Source organism: Mirounga angustirostris, unplaced genomic scaffold, assembly GCF_029215605.1.
Source record: "Mirounga angustirostris isolate CCGP_5_RB_7025 unplaced genomic scaffold, mMirAng1.0.hap1 SCAF_12, whole genome shotgun sequence".
NCBI lineage: Eukaryota > Metazoa > Chordata > Mammalia > Carnivora > Phocidae > Mirounga > Mirounga angustirostris.
The window spans coordinates 27,641,424-27,662,290 of NW_026991720.1; the positions used below are offsets into that span (position 1 = coordinate 27,641,424).

Consider the following 20,867-nt stretch of genomic DNA (forward strand, 5'->3'; position numbering starts at 1 on the left):
CAGTATTTTTATATCCCTTGGATAAATACCTAGTAGTGCAACTGCTGGATCCTAGGGTAGTTCTATTTTTAACTTTTTGAGGAAGCTCCATACTGTTTTCCAGAGTGGCCGCACCAGTTTGCACTCCCATGAACAGTGTAAGAAGGTCCCCCTCTCTCTTCATCCTTGCCAACATCTGTTGTTTCCTGTGCTGTTAATTTTAGCCATTCTGACAGGTGTGATATCTCAGTGTGGTTTTGATTTGTATTTCCCTGATGATGAGTGATGTTGATCATCTTTTCATGTGTCTGTTAGCCATCTGTATGTCTTCTTTGGAAAATGTCTATTCATGTCTTCTGCCCATTTTTAAAAAAAATTTATTTATTTATTTGAGAGAGAGAATGAGATAGAGAGAGCATGAGAGGCGGGAGGGTCAGAGGGAGAAGCAGACTCTCTGCTGAGCAGGGAGCCCGATGTGGGACTCGATCCCAGGACTCCAGGATCATGACCTGAGCCGAAGGCAGTTGCTTAACCAACTGAGCCACCCAGGCGCCCCATCTTCTGCCCATTTTTAAACTGAATTATTTGTTTTTTGGGTGTTGAGTTTTATAAGTATTGAAATGCTAGTTTTCCTTGAAACTTCTCTGGGAACTCCTTAAGTCCTGAGTTGCAGCTGCATGGAAGAGTTTTTGTATTATTGTTTTTATTTTAACAAACAGGTAACACCAATTTAGGCTAAAAGTGCTCATGATTAGGAGGTTCCAGGCTACATTATGTTTTCCCTTAAGTCAGCATTATAGTTCCTTGCTGTCTACTTTTGCAAAGGATCCCAGCTTTTTGAGTGTTTTCCTATATAATTTCCCATAGAGGATGGGCCTTAGGCATTATCTGCCATACCCAGCTCTTTCTGCAAAAGAAAAAAATGAAATCCTCAGATCAAAAAGCTGCCCATCACTCACTTAAGATTCCCACTTCCACTTTTTTGAGGGTCAAGGCAGATTCTTTACTTTTGTATTGTTTTGTGATACAGTTTTAATGTTCTTTTTAAATATTTTAAATAGCATTTTATTTAACAGGAAATCTGATTTGTCATGTGGCTGAAAAGAAAAATCAACTATATTATTTATATATTATGTCAGTCATATTTACTGCTATAGAAAGAAAAAGATTTTTTCCAATACATACATATTTTTATTTTTGGCTATTCACAAATAAATTACAAAGGAAACTTCTAAATATTTAACATTTAGGATAATAACATTTTATAAAATAAATCTTGGATTTAATTATGATTTTCAATATTGCTGAAAAAATAGAATTTTTATAGAGTCCTCAGGCCTTAAGTGCTGAATTTTAAATATCTTTCTATTCATCATACTATTACTACATAAGCAAATATTCTAATTCACAATATGCAACATAATTCATTATTAACTACAGTGGCTATAAATCATATTTCCAGGAGTCTTATTGATAACTTCAATTTTGTTACCAACTGCTCTGAGTTGTTCAGATTATAACAGATCAGATCCTTACCAGATCTTCATGAAGAGTTTGTATCAGGAGTAGGAGAAGGATCTCCTCTCATATTTTCTTGCTGTTCACTTATGTATTATCTTTATTGTGGGCTTTCTTTACATAAATAATTTCCTATAGAAATCATTTAAAGCCACATGCATGTCATGAAAGGGCTGTTTTAATTAAAACTAGAAAGCATAATCTGTTATCCACTTAACCAAGCACATGTAAACTCAATATGCTGAGAGCAAACAAAGGAGACAGGGCCCCACTGTCATTCCCTCCTCACACTATGGAGATTTTACTCTCCCCCACCATCTTTCACCTAGATCATCCACCAATGTATGGACCATGAAGGGATCAAGGTCAATCTGTGCAATAATTATTAGTTAAGATTCATTTATTTATCTTTTAATGTAAAAAGAGAAATATTGCATCTTCTAATAAAATGCCAGATTGAATAAGCCCATTTACCTTCACTCTGTCCTAAATCTCCACCAAAACAAGAACAAATAGACCTTTTAAGTCATAAGACAAAATTATATAAATGTCAGGAGAAGAGATGACAGCAAAATCATTTTGGAAGCTGGAAAGTAAAAGGGTAGGTAGGAAATGACTCAGTTATCTCATAAAAGTGGAATCCTAAATCAACAGTGAAGAAAGACAATAAACAATGCAGGTTACATAGCAGCAGCCTTCAAAGTTTTTTAAAATATTGAAAATCAGGGAGTAAGTAAGAAATTGCTTATGAAAAGAGTTGAAATCCCAAATTTTTCCTCAACTCTACATAGAGGCAGCTGCTGCTTCTCCACCAAACAGAAGTATCATCTTTAGACTGGTAAAGCAGAGGGTTAGGAGAACCAGACACAATTCAGGTCACAGAAAGGTTTCACAATGAAAATAGGGGCGTTTGTGAGGCAGTTTATCTCTGGATGGTGAGAACCTTCCCTTTTACTCAACTGGTCCCAGGAGCCAGGCCTCTACCCTCCAGGTGTCAGCAGGCAGGAGACCAGGAGGGCCTTCCCTGGAGAATGTAATCAACACAAAGAAAAGGTGAAAATGTATACTATTGGGTTTTCTCAGAAAAAGAAGAGGCCCACTCAGATAATACTGCAGTGAAGCCCACAGTCAACAACAACTCCCAAAGCACATGTACAGAGCTTCCAAACAGCTTTTCACTGTCTTAAATATGAACAAACACGAGAAAGTTCTAGATATCTGAAGATAACCTCGGGCATGAAAGAGAGTTCCAAAGAAACAAAAAGGGAGCAGAAAGTTGCAGGAAACAGAGACTATGCAAAAAGAAGAAAACACAAGAAAATAAACTATCATTAATATAGTCAGAGAAGCAAACAAAGGAATTGCATTCATGGAATATGAATGGTATCCTTTTTTCCCACAACATAGATATGTTTATTGTTTTATTTTTGTTTCTTATTTACAAATGTAGCATACGATATATGCTGTCTTGCACTTCCTTTCTTTAATTTTTATTTTTTAGTAAATTTATACCCACTTTACCTATTTATCTGACTCCCTAACCCCCTACCTCTGGCAACTACCAATCTGTTCTCTGCATCTATGAGCTTGTTCTTTTTTTTTTTTTTTTTTGTATTTGTGGGTTTTTTTTTTTTTAAGATTCCACTTGTAAAAGAGATCATATAATATTTGTCTTTCTCTGACTTATTTCACCTAGCACAATGCCCTTGAGTTCTATCTGTTTTGTCACAAATGGCAAGATTTTATTCATTTATTATGGGTGAGTAATATTCCACTGTGTCCATATACCACAATTTCTTTATCCATTTATCCATCAATGGACACTAAGGTAGTTTCAATATCATTGCTATTGTAAATAATGTTGCAGTGAACATAAGCATGCATATTTCTTTTTGAGTTAGTGATTTCATTTTCTTTTGATAAATACCCCAATATAGAATTGCTACTTTACATTGCAGTTCTATTTTAATTTTTTTGAGGAACTTCCATACTGTTTTCCATTGTGGCTACACCAATTTACATTCCCACCAACAGTGCACAAGGGTTCCCTTTTTTCCACATCCTCACCAACATTTATTATTTCTTGTCCTTTTGATAATAGTTATACTAAGAGGTATGAGGTGATAGCTCATTGTGGTTTTAATTTGTATTTCCCTGATGATTAATGATGTTGAGCATCTTTTCATGTGCCTGCTTGCCATTTATATGTCTTCTTTGGGAAAAAGTCTGTTCAGACCTTCTGCCCATTTTTAAATTAAATTGTTTGGGTTTTTTGCTATGGAGCTGTTTGAGTTCTTTATATATTTTTGGATATTAGCCTTTTATCAGAAATATGATTTGAAAATATTTTCTCTCATTTAGTAGGTTGTCTTTTCATTTTGTTGATGGTTTCCTTTGCTGTGCAGAAGCTTTTTAATATGATGTGGCCCCACTTGTTTATTTTTGCTTTTGTTGCTTTTGCTTTTGGTGTCAGATTCAAAAAATCATCAGCAAGACCTATGTCAAAGGACTAACCATCTATGTTTTCTTCTAGGAGTTTCATGGTTTCATGTGATATGTTCAAGTTTTTAACCCATTTTGAGTTAATTTTTGTGTATGCTGTAAGATTGTGGTAAAACTTCATTGTTTTGCATGTGGGTGGCCAGTTTTTCCAATACCATTTATTGAAGAAGCTGTCCTTTTTCCATTGTATACTATTGGTTCCTTTGCCATAAATTAATTGACTATATCTATGGGGGTTTGTTTTGGGGCTCTCTATTCTGTCCCATTGATCTATGTGTCTATTTTTATGCAAATGGCATACTATTTTAATTCCGGTAGATTTTTAATACAGTTTTAAATCAGGCAGCATGATGCCTCAACCTTGTTCTTTCTCAAGATTGCTTTGGCTATTCAGAGTTGGTTTTGTTTTTTGTTTTTTTTTTTTTTTGTGGTTCCATACAAATTTTAGGATTGTTTGCTCTATTTTTGTGAAAAATGCCATTGAAATTTTGATATTGAATTTGCATCATATCTGTAGATTGCTTTGGGTAGTTTGGGTACTATAGATTGCTTTTGAGTAATATCAATTTTAACAGTATTGATTCTTCTAATTCACAAGCATGGAATATCTTTCCATCTATTTGTATCTTCTTCAATTTCTTTCATTAATGTCTTACAGTTTTCAATATATAGGTCTTTCACATCCTTGGTTAAATTTATTTCTAGATTTTTTTTTTTGGTGCAATTATAAATGAGGTAGTTTTCTTTGTTTCTCTTTTCTGACATTTTAGTGTATAGAAATGCAAAAGATTTTTGCATATGGATTTTGTATCCTGCAACATTACTGAATTTTTTTTATTAGTTCTAACAGTTTTCTGATGAAGTCTTTAGGGTTTTCTATATATAATACCATTTCATCTACAAATAGTGACAGTTTTACTTCTTCTTTTCCAATTTGGATGCCTTTTTTTTTTTTTCTTGCCTAATTGTTCTAGCTAGGACTTCCAATACTGTGTTCAATAGAAGTGGTGAGAGTGGGCATCCTTGTTTTATTCCTGATCTTGGGAGAAAGACTTTAAGCTTTTCACGATTGAGTATGATGTTAGCCATGGGCTTGTCATATATGGCCTTTTTTATGTTGAGGTATATTTCCTCTGTACCCACTTTATCATAAATGGATGTTGAATTTTGTTAAGCACTTTTTCTACATTTATTCCTATAATCATATTATTTTTTACTTCATTTTGTTAATGAGGTGTATCACATCAACAATCTGCAGATGTTGAATCATCCTTGAAACTCTGGAATAAATTTCACTTAATAATGATGTATGATCCTTTTAATGGGGTATTCTCGAATTTGGTTTGCTACAATTTTGTTGAGGAGTTTTGCATCTATATTCATCAGGGATAGTAATGTGTAATTATTTTTTTGTAATGTCCTTGAATGGTCTTGATATTAGGGTAACTACACTGGCCTCATAAAATGAGTTTGGAGGAGTCTCTCCTCTTCTATTTTTTGGAAGTTTGAGAAAGATTGGTATTAATTATTCTTTGAATATTTGCTAGAATTCACCAATGAAGCCATCTAGTCCTGGATTTTTTTTTGTTGAGAGATTTTGGATTACTGATTCAGTCTCTTTACTAGTAATGTGTTCACATTTTCTATTTCATCATGATTCAGAATTGGTACAATGTATGTCTCTAGGAATTTATCCTTGAATGGTTTTCTTTAAAGGAGGAACAAGAAGACAAAAACTACAATATGAATGTAAATAAAATATAAAATAAATATGTAAAATGTAATAAAAAGATATAAGAATATATCATAAATGAGAAATTTAGAAAAAATGGGAAGAAACAAAATAAGAGAATAATAGGAAATTCCAGAAAAAGAGTGGAGAAAACTGAGGAGACTACATCAAAAATTGAAGAAAATTTCCATAGTGGAAGAATATAATCCCACTGGGTGCCAGCCAAGAGATGAAACACACATTGAGAAGGTTATTGATAGTTCAGAATATTATGAGGAAAGAGAAAATCCTAAAAGTTTTCAGAAAATGGGAAAAACTGATTCATTAAAAAGGATAAAAAGTAAGAATAGCTGAAGACTTCTCTACAGCAACACTGGAAACTCAAACAATTGGAAAAAAAATGCCTTCAACATTCTGCATAACATTTATTTTCAATCTTGAAATCAATATCCAGTCAAACTATCAGTGAAGTGAGAAGATAGACTAAAGTCAAGGTAGATCTTTGTGGGTCTAGAGAGAAAAATGACTAGAGTTAAGACAAGTCAGGAAGGCCTTGGAAGAGGTGCTCTAAGATTGTGAAGTTGGTAGAATATTTGATGTAGATTAAGTATCTTATCATTTGATTGTTCTGAGAGAAGATTTAAACAACCACAGAATAGTTTGGAGCCATTTAGTGGTTATTTAGAAAATTAAGCAAAACTTGGGAAACTAAGTAAGCAAGGAGGGGTAGAGAAGGAGTCCAAACAGGAAAAGTAGTATAGATCATATTCCTCAGATGTTCATGGATCTCAACTCTAGACAACATTCTGAATGTTGAACTCTTCTCTAAGTAAAATTATCATGTAGCCATAATGGGAGGATGATCGGGACATGGAAAGTCCTGAGTGTGTTCAGTGGTCAAGTCTATGAAAGAAAGCCTAATTCTCATCATCTAACATAGTAGAAATTTAATTATAATGCCTACAAATGAGAAATCAATATATGATGTCATATATTGATCTTATGCAAATAAGTATCCAAAAAGAGCTAAAAGATTTTAAACTGGCTGCCTTAGGCAAGCAGAAAATGATTAGCCAGAACTAATATTTTGTACAATTAGCCTTGCATAATTATTTAAATATAAATAGAAACCCTAACATTTTCATACCACTCTCACCCCAGTGAATTATTTTGTACATAATTGGAGACCACTGGTTTAGCTCATGCTGGTTCATGTATGCATTTTTAGTAACCAAGATTGCAAATGTTCAATATGCCCCTGGAATCTGCAGTCACAGCCACCAGGTGGCGATAGTGAGTTATATCTGGACCTGCAAGATTTCTGTTCTGAAATCCCTTGAGCACCACCAGTGTGATGATGTCATGGGATTCTGCATTTGATCACGTCCTAGACAAAATTCATCAGTCGCTTGGAAGAATTTGTGGAAGGCATATCCACAAGGTCTTAGATGTCATGTATTTGTGTGAAATAACAAGCATAGAATTGGGATTGAATAAAAACAATAGGTTATAATTGCTGTGTTAAAAGCAATATGAAATGTAATCAAGTGTAAAGTCTTAGATGTAGGCTTAAAAACACATAAATAAAAAGTGTTCTGGAAGGTAAAATGGTACAAAGGTAACCACTGACTGGAAACTCAGATACATGGATTCTGGTTTCAGCTCTACAGTGACCAGCTAGGTCACATTTGAGACTCATTTTGGTCTCCTGAAAAATGAGGTCTTTGTTCCACATTAATTTCTAAATACTTGCCTGCACTAAGAGTCCACAATTCTTTTATATATTGGAAAAACCTTTTTATGATTGTGGAAGTTACAAAAAGTATCAAGAGGACAAAAGATAGCCCCAATCCCATTGTTAATATTGTTAATATTTTGACATATTTCATTTTAGTCTATTCCTGGGTACTATATGTATGTGGATATATTTTTATTATAAAAATTTCATCATTCTGTGTATTTAATTTCACATAAGTCCCCCATCGTGAAACATTATAAAACAAGCACTTTCCCATTCAATGTGTCCATGGCAGTGTCCTTCAGTCACCTCAGCATGGGACGTTCCCTCTGGCCGTGTCATCCCCGACTGTCTCCAGCTTCACCCCTCAGATGCTTTGCTTTTCCTCCCTTCTTTGCATAGGAATCTTTTTTTCTCTCCTAAACTCTTAGGAGAAAGTGCACCACACACACACACCAAATTCCTCCTCCACCTATGAGAAATGTAGTGCTTACTTTGTTGTCCTGATATCTGCAAACACATGCTCATAGCTTTCTATTCCAAATTCCTTTTGGACCAGGGTCAAATCCCTTGGTCTCAGGTTGAAACCACTGTCTTAGGCAAAAGGCTAATCTGCTGAGGATCCTCCCTTCCTTTATTTTTGTAGTTTCTGTACTAATAGTTGGCTCAATTAATGGTTCATCTCAGCCTTTCTTAAGAGCTCTATTTTTCTGCCCATTGACCTTCACTACTGTCTCTCTGGTCTTCCATCTTTACCCCTTACTACCACACCATCTCTTCAATCAGCCCGGCAATCACATGCCCTAAGCAAACAAAACAATAGAGCTGACTGCGAGGGGTTCATGTTTACTGGCTAGATAACACAAGTGTTGTACCCCATCCCATCTCCCAACACCTGCATTTAACCCTTAACATGTATTATATTAGCATTATAATTTACTGCAGAATTTAAATTTACTTTGAATTTTTAATGCGTTTCTAAAATTGTCTGTGATATTTCACCTAATGAATGTTTTAAAGGTTTATACATAGGAAAAAGTATGGGAAATCCATAAAGGGTAAAGCATGGCAAATCTATTAGTACTTTCCTATTTTGATTTTTAAATTTTGTATCTACCCATGCATTTTAATCATTATGTTTTATATACACATATATACATCTATATATGCATATATTTGCAGTTAAGAAGGTTTTAATGTGGCAATGAGAACTGTGTAAACACTACATCTTTAAGTTTCCATTCTTATTAATATCCCATTAATTATTCTATCCCAATATTAGTATTCCATTCTAATTAATATCCAAATTATATATCACTTTCTGGTTTCTGTTTGGTCTTTTCTATTTTAAAATAGTTAATATTTTAGCCCTAAATTTCAGTTGCAACTTTACACTACTATAAGAAATTTTAAACTTATTTTGCTATTTTATTTACATACCATTTGTTTTTCAAGTTTTCAGTGGAAACCATTATCATGGAAAATATGAAACATTGAAATATTAGACAAAGGAGACATTTATAAATTATTTTTGGTGAAGAGTAGATAGCCCAGGGGGCTAACTTTTGAATTAATTAGAAAGTAAAAAGCAGGGTGCCTGGGTGGCTCAGTCATTAAGCGTCTGCCTTCGGCTCAGGTCATGATCCCAGGGTCCTGGGATGGAACCCCGCATCGGGCTCCCTGCTTGGTGGGAAGCCTGCTTCTCCCTCTCCCTCTGCCTGCCGCTCCCCCTGCTTGTGCTCTCGCGCGCTCTCTCTCTCTGACAAATAAATAAACAAAATCTTTAAAAAAAAAAAGGAAAAAACAACTTTATCTCTTAAAAAAAAAAGTAAAAGGCAAATTACAATCCAATGCACCTGACCCTACCATGCTAAGTCATTCCCACATCCATGATGATTTCCAATGAGTCTGGGAGAATTGTGTGTTTTTAGAATAATTGGCCTTCCCATGATTTCTCAAAAAGATCTCTCAGTGCATATATCACAGGCAGCATGCCTATCTGTATGAAACAGGGCGATTCTTCTATTTGTATATTTTTAAAATATATCTGTATTCTTTTAAAGGCTGCAATGTGTAGAAAGGTCTGAAACAGGCAAGAATTGATACATGGAGACCCATAAGGAGGCTATTACAATAACCCAAACCAGAGGTAATGGAGACGAACACGGAAGAGTCCAGACATGTTTAAGTAGATAAAATTGACACAGTTTGGTGGGAAGGAAGAGACTGTTTTCAGGGGGGACAAGCAATATAGTATAGTGGCTGAGTGTATGAATTCTAAAGCAAGACCACATGCCTTCAAAATCCAAGTCTGCCGTTTCCAGACTCTGTGACCTCGGGCAAGTCCCTTAACTTTACTCTGTCTCGTGTCTTCATGTGTAAAATGTGATAAATACAGTGCTAACCTCTCTGTATTGTAAGAATAACATCGATTAAACTGTTTAATTTTAATTTAGAACAGTGTTTATTATATACTAAGCACACTGTAAGTGTTTGTAATTATAATGATAATAATGCTATTAGCTTATATAGGTAATCCCGAAGAAGAATTACATTTGAGGAAGGAAATAGTGGGTTTGGTCTTGAACATTTTGGGACTGGAGTTTCACTTAACACATTCAAATTATGTTAAACAGCTAATTGGATATATAGGCCTAAAAGGAGAAATCTGGGCTGAAGACCAGAATTGGTGATATGGTGTATCTCTATTCATTAGTGAAAATATATGAGATTTCCTAAGGATAAATGTTACGGTGAAAAGAGACAGGTGCCCATGACAAAGTTTCAAGAAATTCCAGTTTTTTTTGTTTTTTTTTTTTAAAAGATTTTATTTATTTATTTGAGAGAGAGAGACAGAGAGAGAGAGCACATGAGAGGGGGGAGGGTCAGAGGGAGAAGCAGGCTCCTCGCTGAGCAGGGAGCCTGATGCGGGACTCGATCCTGGGACTCCAGGATCATGACCTGAGCCGAAGGCAGTCGCTTAACCAACTGAGCCACCCAGGCGCCCAAGAAATTCCAGTTTTAAGGAAGGATAAAGGAAAATGAATTGGCAAGGGAGATAGAGAAACAAGCAGAGATGTAGGAGAAAAACTACAAGAATGAGATATCACAGAAGCCCCAAGAAGAGTTTTCCAGCAGGAACAAGTGATTAACTCTTTTGGGTACTGTCAAGAGGTCTACAAAACTGAGACTAAAAAGTATCTTGGGTTGGGGTTTAGTAATACACAGGTTATTGATAATCATAGCAAGTGCCGTTGGGGTGGAGTGAAGGGACAGAAGTCAGGTTGGAGTGGTTAAAGGAATGGAGTCAGTGAATGTAGACAACTCTTTTGAGTAGTTTGGCTGTGAAAATGGCAGTGAGGTAGGGCAGTAGTTTAATTGAGAAGAAGGTAAATAAGGCCGCCTTTTTTCCTTTTGTAAAGATGACTTGAAAATGATTAAATGTTGGTGGCACGGAAGCCAAATATCAAGCAAAGGACCACATGATGTGTAAACTTTTTTCTTGTTGAACAGAACTCAGGCACAGGAACCAAGTATCGAACAGAGAGGGACCACATGATGTGTAAACTTATGTGCTTGTGTATTGCTTACTCTTCTACCATTGGTGGACTGACAACCATCACCGGCACTTCTACCAACTTGATCTTCTCTGAGCATTTCAATATGTAAGTAAAGTTATTGGATTGTTGATTTAATAAATAGGCAGCACGTGACTTACAAGGGTTATTCTTAACTGATTCAGAAAATTCAGGAATGGAAATTGCTATACTGAGCTAATTCTCTTTTGTTTTTCATCAGGACATCTATAGGTCTAGAGACCTTCCCTTCTACTAGGAGTTAAATATGGAGGACATAGTGAATTAACAGGTGCCGAAAGATTCCCCAAGTCAGCTCAGAAGAGGTAACTCCTGGCTGACCATTCTGATCAAATGGGGAAAACATATCTCATTACAAATAATACTGCAAACGATAGTTAACTGAAGTGAATAGGGATTACTTGCATAGGAAAATCTATGTGGGGTTTGGGAACTAGCATTTGAACTTAAAAGATGAGTGGTGCACAAAGGTGCTAATTACAGAAGTCTGCCTAGAATTCAAAAAGATTTGAAGGATTGGGCAATTGCAAGAAATGGCAGTAATAAAGTATTCTAAGAAAGATACATGACTCTAAATATAAGTTTGCAACTGTGATGTTAATCCATTGGAGAACATGGGGAATCTGTGGGTAGAGTCAGATAACTTGGGTTAAAAATTCCACAATTTTGTGAATTTGAACAATAAAAAGTACATTACTCTCCCAAGACTTAAATTTTTCATATCTAAAATAATCACAGTTCAGATGATTATTGTGAGAATTAAATGAAGTAAACTATGTAAAAATATTTGACACTATTTATGAGAGCTCTTGTAAGAACTATTGAAACAATAGTTTGAAAGCCCATGTTTTTACGTGAGGGCTCAAACTGATTCTACACCTGAGATGTATTTTCAAGTACTAGTAGGACAGATCATTGTCGGAGTTCCAGCAGTGTGGGCAGCATTAAGGATGCCCTGGAACAGGATTTACGTCTTTTCACAGAAAAATTAGGGCTCAGAATCAGGAAAACTACATTCTTCAAAGCAGATTCACAGATTTTATGAACTTTCTGAAATTATTTGCAAAATGTTATGCATGCATAGCTTTTTCAAGAAATGTCTCACTCAAAAAATGTCACACTCCATTCTAAAAAGAACAAGAACTGTGTGCAAAGAACAGTGAGTGGTATAGAGGTTTAGGACAATCTAACACAGACCGCCATGTTTATTGATTATTTCTATGATTACACGTCAATCCTGTATTCTCCAACAGTCAACTTAGAAAGGAACCTTAAAAAGGCATCTGGGGGCACCTGGGTGGCTCAGTAGTTAAGTTTCTGCCTTCGGCTCAGGTCATGATCCCACGGTCCTGGGATGGAGCCTCCCCCCACCCCGCCACGTCGGGCTCCCTGCTCAGCCAGAAGCCTGCTTCTCCCTCTCCCACTCCCCCTGCTTGTGTTCCCTCTCTCGCTGTGTCTTGTCATATAAATAAATAAAATCTTTTTTTAAAAAGGCATCTGGTTTATAAGTGGGAGATTTCTGAAATTCACTGTGTCAGAAAGGATGTATCCAATGTATCTCCTAATTCAAGACAGGAAATGTACCTGACCTCTTTAAAAGCTAGACTCCTATCCTTTTTCATGAATTCCCCAAGGAAAGAGACTCCACATTTTGGTCTTCTCGGTAAATCTTTTTCTAAAATTTATACCAAAATTTTATTGTTTTATTCTTGGTGTTAGAGGACTCCTGGTTTCCACCATTCCCATGAGGTTGATGTTGTTAAAGTAATCCTTACTGAGTTTGTCCTTAGTCTGCAGTCTCGTACAATGTATCAACCAAAATTTCTTTCTTTAATTTAACTGTTCCCTTGACTCTTTGGATGCAGTAATCCATTTGCAGTGACAGATTGGGAGCATTGTAGCACTTTAAGCAAAGTGTTTTAGTAACTATTTTCCCTAATTATCCTTTCTTCTAATTCTCCTATCATAGGAAATTGGCCAAATATTCTTTAAATTTAGAAAATGCTTAACATGTACTTTGAAATTTGGTAAAGTCTTTTCTTCAAAGGTTTGCTTTAACATTAGGAAACATTTGCTTTTACTATGCACAAACAGAAAGAAACTCAAAGTATCCCTTCTTGATAGAAAATACTAGAATAGAGGGGGAAAACAACCTTACGTGAAAAAAATATAATTGATGTTATTAAACAAGCCAGATATTTAACTCACTTTTTCTTAAATATTGGCCCTAAAAATACAACAGCATCTCAAAGCAACCATGGAATGAAATGCATTCAATTTCATTGGAAAAAGTGCCAAAAACTTAAAACTACAGGGGGAAAAAAAGATTTATATATTCTTTGTCCAGATGTTTGGACCTGGAGAGAAATTGCTCTTTATTTTCAAATATTCTACAATAATGCCACCTCTTCCTCTTGACACTGCTTGCCATCTTTTCTAAAGTAGTATCAACAGTCACTTTGTATAATTTCATTTTGGATCTTGCCCAGCTCCATGGGTGTATGAATCCTAAGAATCAATGATTTCGCACCATTGACATCTAGAGAAAGGTGCTATCTTACAAACAAACAATGGGAAGAAGAGAATGGATAACACATTTCAAAGCCTTTGTTTATCCATCTATCCACCTATCTATCATGTATAGATATAAATATATTTATATGTGTATATATATGTATATATAATGTCTTTTGTTCTCTTTTTTGCACAAAGAATGTAAGAACAGTGAATTCTGAGAAAGCTAAATTTTATTTGGTGCAAATAAAAACAAACATCCATTCACTCAGTCAAACATTTGTGGAGGACTAATGATGTGCACGGCACTGTTCTGAATTCTTTTGGAGAATGCAAAAAATAAAACTTGCCAGGAAGCTTTGAGATTCTATCTGGTTTTCTAGACAAAATATACATATGTGAAAATCATTAAAATTTTTTAAACAAAATAACGTTTGGTTTTTGACATGTAGGAGAGAAGTAAGGTGATATGTATTGAACTCTTTTTTTTTTAATTTTATTTTATTTTATTGTGTCATGTTAGTCACCTTACATTACATCATTAGTTTTTGATGTACTGTTCCGTGATTCATTGTTTTCGTATAACACCCGGTGCTCCGTGCAGTACGTGCCCTCCTTAATACCCATCACCAAAAATTTTAAATACATTTTAGTGCACACATATTCTTGCCGTGAAGGTGGCATATAAAGGTGAATAAAGCATAAGCTCTGGGCTTAAAATGCCTGTGTTGAAATCCCATCTCTTCCATTTACAAATTAGATGATCTTACTTACTCTCACAATGCGTAAACAGGTGTTTTGCATTATTTCATGAAGGCACTTTTGGTTTCTTGCATGACCTCCACAAGTTACAGAAAATGTTACAGGAAACATTAAATTGCCATTGCATTAGCTTTAAAGTTAAATTCAGGCAGGAAACTCAGCTGTACGAAGAGCTAAATTTTTTTAGAAAAAGTATTGTGAAACTCTAAATGTATTATAATTTATACTTCAAAATAATTCATAAGAAATATGTCCCAGTGTTGTCACAGTCTATAAAACACTCTTAACAGAGGAATAGCCTATTTTCATTGTAGTTTAGTAGAATTACATATTGAAGCACATAATGTATGTTGTATTTCAGTGTATATTATTTCTAATTTAGATGTGAATTTTTGGTTATTCATTAATACTATATCTCTTTGTGTATTATATAATAATGTATTTCCAAAAGTAAAAAAAAAATTTTTTTTGCTTACTTTAAAAAAAAAAAAAGATTACTTACTCTCTTTAGGCTTGTTACCTTGCAAGAAAATGGAATAATAATAAGGTTTCTGTCTTAGAGAGTTGTTTAAAGTTTTACAAAAAATAAATAGTACTTTAAAAAATACCTAGCACAGAGCGTATGCTCAATAAATGTTGGTTATTACCATTAGAGTTGAGAAAGTTGAAGTTCAGCCTAGCAGACTGAGGTCCAAACCATGGTCATTCAAACCCTAAGTCTGTCTCCCTAAAAGATTACCTCCCTAAAAACATTATTGAACATATCCTAAAAGAGGACTGTAGCTGTGTGTAGCACCCCTCGATCACTAGAGAAAACTTGTCTGTACAATATGGCCCAATTTAAAAGCGGTAAACACCGTACTTATGGAGAAAATGAATGAAAAAAATTCATAAAATCAAAACACAAAAGGTTTGTAATAATTATTTTTTAGGGAGGCAGTAAAATAGTCTGGATTTTCTTTTCTTTTTCTTACTGTTTAGAATAGCAACGTGCAGATTGATTGCCATTCTACGAGTCTGGGGACAGGAAACCAATCAGGAGTCTGTTACCAAAGTGCTGACAAATTATAAGGGGCAGAACTAAGCTAGTTATGAAGTGATAGGATTTAGACTCAAGACACTGTACAGGCAGAAAGTGGTGAGCAATTAGGTGTGGGTATTTAAGGGCAATGAGGGGTTAGGGCAAGTCTGGGAATTTTTGCCAATATGGGCTAGATGGTGATGCCATGAACTTCTTGGCTCACTGGAGAAATTAACAAATTTGATTTTAGATATATTAAAATGGCCTTCTAAGAGCCTACCCATGAGATTTTCAGTAGACATTTACAAATGCATTGTTGTAGTTAAAAATTTGAGGGCTATATATATAAACACAGAAATTAGCATCTTGAATGTAGAAATGGTCAATGGGGACAAAAAAGTTGAAAGAATCAAAACATGGATAGACCTGTGGGAAATATTGACAAGAAAGAAGATGAGAAAAGTTCATCAAAGTAGGTAGAGAACCAGGAGCATGTGGTGTTTTGAAAGCTAAGTAAGACCATTTTCAAAACGGAGGATTAGTCAGGAACAAGCAGTGTGGCAGATGGGTCAAGTAGGATGATGGCTAAGAAAAGGCTTGGTTCTTATCAGTGTCCTCCAACAAAACACGTGGGAGACAGGGCAGAATTTAGACTGGAGAGAGTTTTAAGATGTGAGTAGAAGCGGGAAGGGGAAAGCCGCTAATTTAAATGATTCTTTCAAATTTGACAAAGCAAAGAAGAAAAGAACAAGCATGGTACGACCAGACGCAGAGAGTTCTCTTGGAACAAGGAAGATGTCAGGTTTGTTTTACACTCGGTAAGGAAACTGTAAAAGAGATGTGTGAAGTTTTGAAAAAGAGAGAGAAGAACATTGATTGGCTAGGTGTCAGGTAGAAGCAGAATGAAATTAGAAACAGGAGTAGAAGTGTTAGTCTTGGAAAAGAAGGACACGTCATCCTGAGTAATAATGAGGAGCAAGTAGAGAAAAAGTGAAGATGGAGAAATTTTAGATCATGTATACAATTCCCTCATTTCACGGATGAGGAAACTGAGTCTCAGAGACTTTAAAGATTTATTTATTTTAGAGAGAGCGGGCACGAGTGGGAAGGGCAGGGGGAGAGGGAGAGCGAATCTGAAGCAGATTCTGCACTGAGCATGGAGCCCGATTGAGGGCTCCATCTCATGAGCGTGAGATCATGACATGAGCCCAAACCAAGAGCCGGTCACTGTACCAACTAGGTGCCCCAAGGCTCAGACACTTTAAGTGATGATCACCAGTCAGTGGAGGAACTGCCAGGTGAAGGCAGATGGCCTGAGTGCTAGTGCTCTTTCCACCCGACAGCCTCTCTGTCTCACAGACCATATGTGAGGGCGCCAATTTGGTAAAATTCTTAAAAAGCGAGTTTGCTGCCAGTAGCAAGAAGGACTACAGCAGTGTTCACATTCATGGGTTGCATTTTCTTTTTATAAAATGTAAGCATGCAAACATAACAAATGTCATTTGAAATCGTTGCAAAGCTAAGAGTGTGGCTAGTTAGACTGAATCATCCCCTTGTTGGCATGAGCTGATATATAGCTTGGAAGGTGATTTTCAGAATAATACTAAAAGATGGAGCTAATTATCTAACTCAACTATAAAGTACGAGATTTCTCACATTCTTAGTCTTTGAATCTAGCACCAGGGGTACCTAAATTCTGATTCATCTGTGATTAATTGGTCATTAGCCTTAACTAATCCTTAGAATAGGACATTCTGGAAATATTTTTTGTTCTACCCACCTCCTGTTACAACCTTACAGGTTTGTTAGATTTTTATCGTCTCCTCCATTAGGTAAATCCTGCTTGATCAGTGCTCTCTACCTGACCCTTATTCCATTCTGCTCCACTGATGATACTCTAGTCATCACCCCATCTCCTCCTTTCCTGACAATGCTGTTAATAAATACCACCCTGCAATTAACCCATTTCTTCTTACTCTGGTTCTTGAAACCTGCCAACTCTGTCAACTTCTTTCTGTACTTGAGCGGATGCTGTTTCATCTGAAACTCTGTTCAGTTACTCCTATACCACCATTCCCATCTCCTCTTATCGTAAACTATATTCACATTTCTATAAACCTGTCTCATCCACACTCATGCAGGCCGTCACCCCTGATGATTTGCAATCTTGTAGAGTCTGCATGAATCATTGTCTAATTCTTTTAGCACACCAGGGGCACAGGTCGATGATCAATAAACACTGGCTGAGATGAACTGTACAAGACATAAATGAAGTGCTTATTGTTCTTGGGAACCATCTAAATAACTAAATAATCTTTTGATATTAAAATTATGCTATTAAGGGAAATATTATTAGAGACAATTACTGCTTTCATAGCAGAGTAGTTTTGGTGCATCAATATTATTTAACAGAATAGCTATTAGTTAAACCCAAAAAACAAATCTACCAAATTAAAATGAAAGATTATCACAAGTAGTATTTCATAACTTGCCAATTATCAAAGTATATTATTCAGCTTGTGGGTGTCAGCTGTGAAATATGTGGGTATACAAAGAGCATGGAAGAAAGTTTTATTATCAATAATTAGCACAGTCACTGTTACTAATTATGTGTTAAATTATAACTACTCTAGATTCACAAACTAAGAAATGGTAAAATGTGTTTATAGGTACCCTACATTCAAAGCCCACCATCCTAACCTTTCTTCTTGGCTAGTTACAGAGGGAGAAGGTAAACCAGTTACCTAGCAATAGCTACCTTCAAAAGTTACCACGATTTTCCTCTGGAGAGATGAGCAGTTCTATTTCTCAGAAATAATTTCTCTGGCAAATACTATAGAAGAAATTTGGGTACTGCCGAGTTTGGACTAGACATTGGCTCAAATTTCAGTCCTGCCATATATTAGCTTAACTTCTGTGAACATCAGTTCCTTCATCTACCAAATGGGGCGATACTAGAACGTATTATTGTGAAGATTAAATGGGATAATGCACGCGTGGCTCTTAGCAAGAGGGCCTGGCACATAGGAAATTGTCAGTAATGCTAGCTATTTTTGCTGCTGATTCTAGTTTTGCTATTGCTATTAGAAATACAAGCTTGGCTCATGAATAACAAGTAGTTAATATTTGAAAAGAAACGTCTGCAAATACACAAATACAAAACTGAAAAGTGGCTTTGACTCAGACATAATCAAAGCAGTCATTAATCAAGAGAACTATAATCCGTGTGGACACAGCTTATAGTGCTCTAAAGGCCAAAATTGGTTTCAAAGCTGTAAATTTCCACAACTACATCCATTCTTTTAAGGTGACTTCTGTGTTTTCCTTAGTATCAATGCTATCATCATTCTGTCATTGGGCATAAGAACTGTAACAAGACTATCTCCCTGAGCTTCAGTAATGACGGGCACACGTGCTTCAGGTCAAAGCATGTCTCTGTCATGGCGAAATCATTTCTGTAGTGTTCTAAAATGTCCTTATGACATCAAGTTTGTACCCTGGATTATGGATATTTTGCAATATACATTGAACTTTGTATTTTCACCTGGGGACCAGAGTTGAGGACACTGGGCTTTAAAAAGATGTATTTTAAACACTCCTTCTGGGGTAAAAATTCTGCTTGACTGTACAATCTGTGACCTTGAACAATCCATTTAACCTTCTGAAACTTAGTGTCTTCCTGTGTAAAATGGAAATATAATGCTTTCCTCACAGGATTTGTGTTAGCATTAAATGTGCTTAGCTCATCTGCTCAGTCCTAAACCTCTGCCTGACCTCTAAAACTTAGATGCCCCAGGGTGCACTCCCTGTTCCTCTTATCTCCATTTTCTCCCGAAAATTTCACACCCATTTCTGTGGTTTATAATATCACCAAATATTGGTAACTACCTATTTTATGTCTCTATTTTATGCCCTCTGCTCTCAGTTCCAAACTCACTTACCTAACTGCCCATCCAGTGTGATCACTTGGGAACCTAAGGGACATCTCAAAAACACATGCCCCTTGCAGTGTTTTTGACCCACCACTCCCCTACCGGTCTGCCAACCTGTTCTTCCCTCCAACTTCATTTCAATAAACGGCACTTGTTCCCCATTTCTCCACATTTTGTCCCAAAAATATTTAAAGTCAATGGTCTTCTCTTCATCTTTACTGCTACCACTCTGACTTCAGCTAAAATCTACTCTACTTCCTACTCTATTCTACCCTATTCCTCTGCCAAACTTCTTTGTCTTCTAATAAATCTCCTTGTGTGTTTGTTTTATATTACTATTTTACAAATTACCATTAATTTAGTGGCTTAAAACAGGATGAATTTATGACCTCATAATTTCCATGGGTCAGGATTTCTAGGCCCAGGTTATCTGAGTCCCTTGCTTAGGATCTCACCGGGCTGAAATCAAGGTGGCAGCTGGGCCTCGAATTTCCACAGACAGTCAGTGCCCTATTCCAAGATCATTCAGGTTGTTGAATTCAGTTCCCTGTGTTTGAATTACCAAGATGCCCGTTTTATTGTTCATTTACTTGGCAGGGGGTTACCCTCAGCTTCTAGAGGCTACGCCTAGATCCTTGCCACATAGCCCCTTCCTCTGGCTATGTGAAAGCTCACTTCTTTAGGCCAGCAGGAAAGGCTGTCTCTTAAGGGTTCACCTGATTAGGTCTGACCCACCCAAGTCTCCCTTTTGAGTAACTCAGAGTCTATTAATGAGGACCTTGGTTACCGCTGCAAAATCCCTTCACTTTTTCCATAAAAGAACCTAATCACAGGAATGAAATCTCGCCATATTCACAAATTCTACCCACACAGAAGGAGAGAGAATTATACAAGAAATGTATACCAGGGGCAGAAATCTAGGGGGTCATCTTGGAATTCTGCCTATCACCCCTTGGCTTCCACTCTTGTTGCCTTCTATCCTAAGGATCCATCTAACCAGTATGTTTTATGTAAATCACAAATTTACATAGACTTTAAATTAGATCATGTCACTAACTTATTTCCTATGTTCTAATTACTCTTAATTGCATTTGTACTAAAATTCAAATTCCTTCTGATGGCCTACAAGTTTTTATATTATCTGACCCCTACTGGCTACTTCTTAGACTTTATTTCATGTCACTAACTTTAGCTCACCATCCACAAGCACACTGGCCTTCTGATCCTCAAACATTCTACACTTATTCCTACCCCAGGGCCTTTATACTTGCTATTTCCTCTGTCTGGAATGCTGTTTCCCAGTTATTTACATGACTGGCTCTTTCTTGCCATTTAGATCTCATTTCAAATATTACAGTCTTTAACCACACTATGTAAAATTTCTCCCCCCTAGTAACTTTCTACTATGTTATTTTGTTATATTTTCTGATTCTTGTTATGCTTACCTATTTACTGCCTGTGCTCCTCATTTAAATGTAAACTTTATGAGAACCTGGACTACATCCATCTAATTTACCACTCTATCTCCAATATCTAGAAGAGTGCCTGATACGTGGTAGACACCCAAAAATAT

General features: G+C 36.0%; 1 protein-coding gene across 1 annotated transcript in view; it reads left to right on the forward strand.

Moving 5' to 3' along the window:
* SLC13A1 (solute carrier family 13 member 1) overlaps positions 1 to 20,867 on the forward strand; it is a 124,023-nt gene that overhangs the window by 60,109 nt on the left and 43,047 nt on the right. The window contains 1 exon segment of the mRNA XM_064575630.1: positions 10,983 to 11,134. Within this exon segment, the coding sequence (XP_064431700.1) occupies positions 10,983 to 11,134 (152 nt within the window).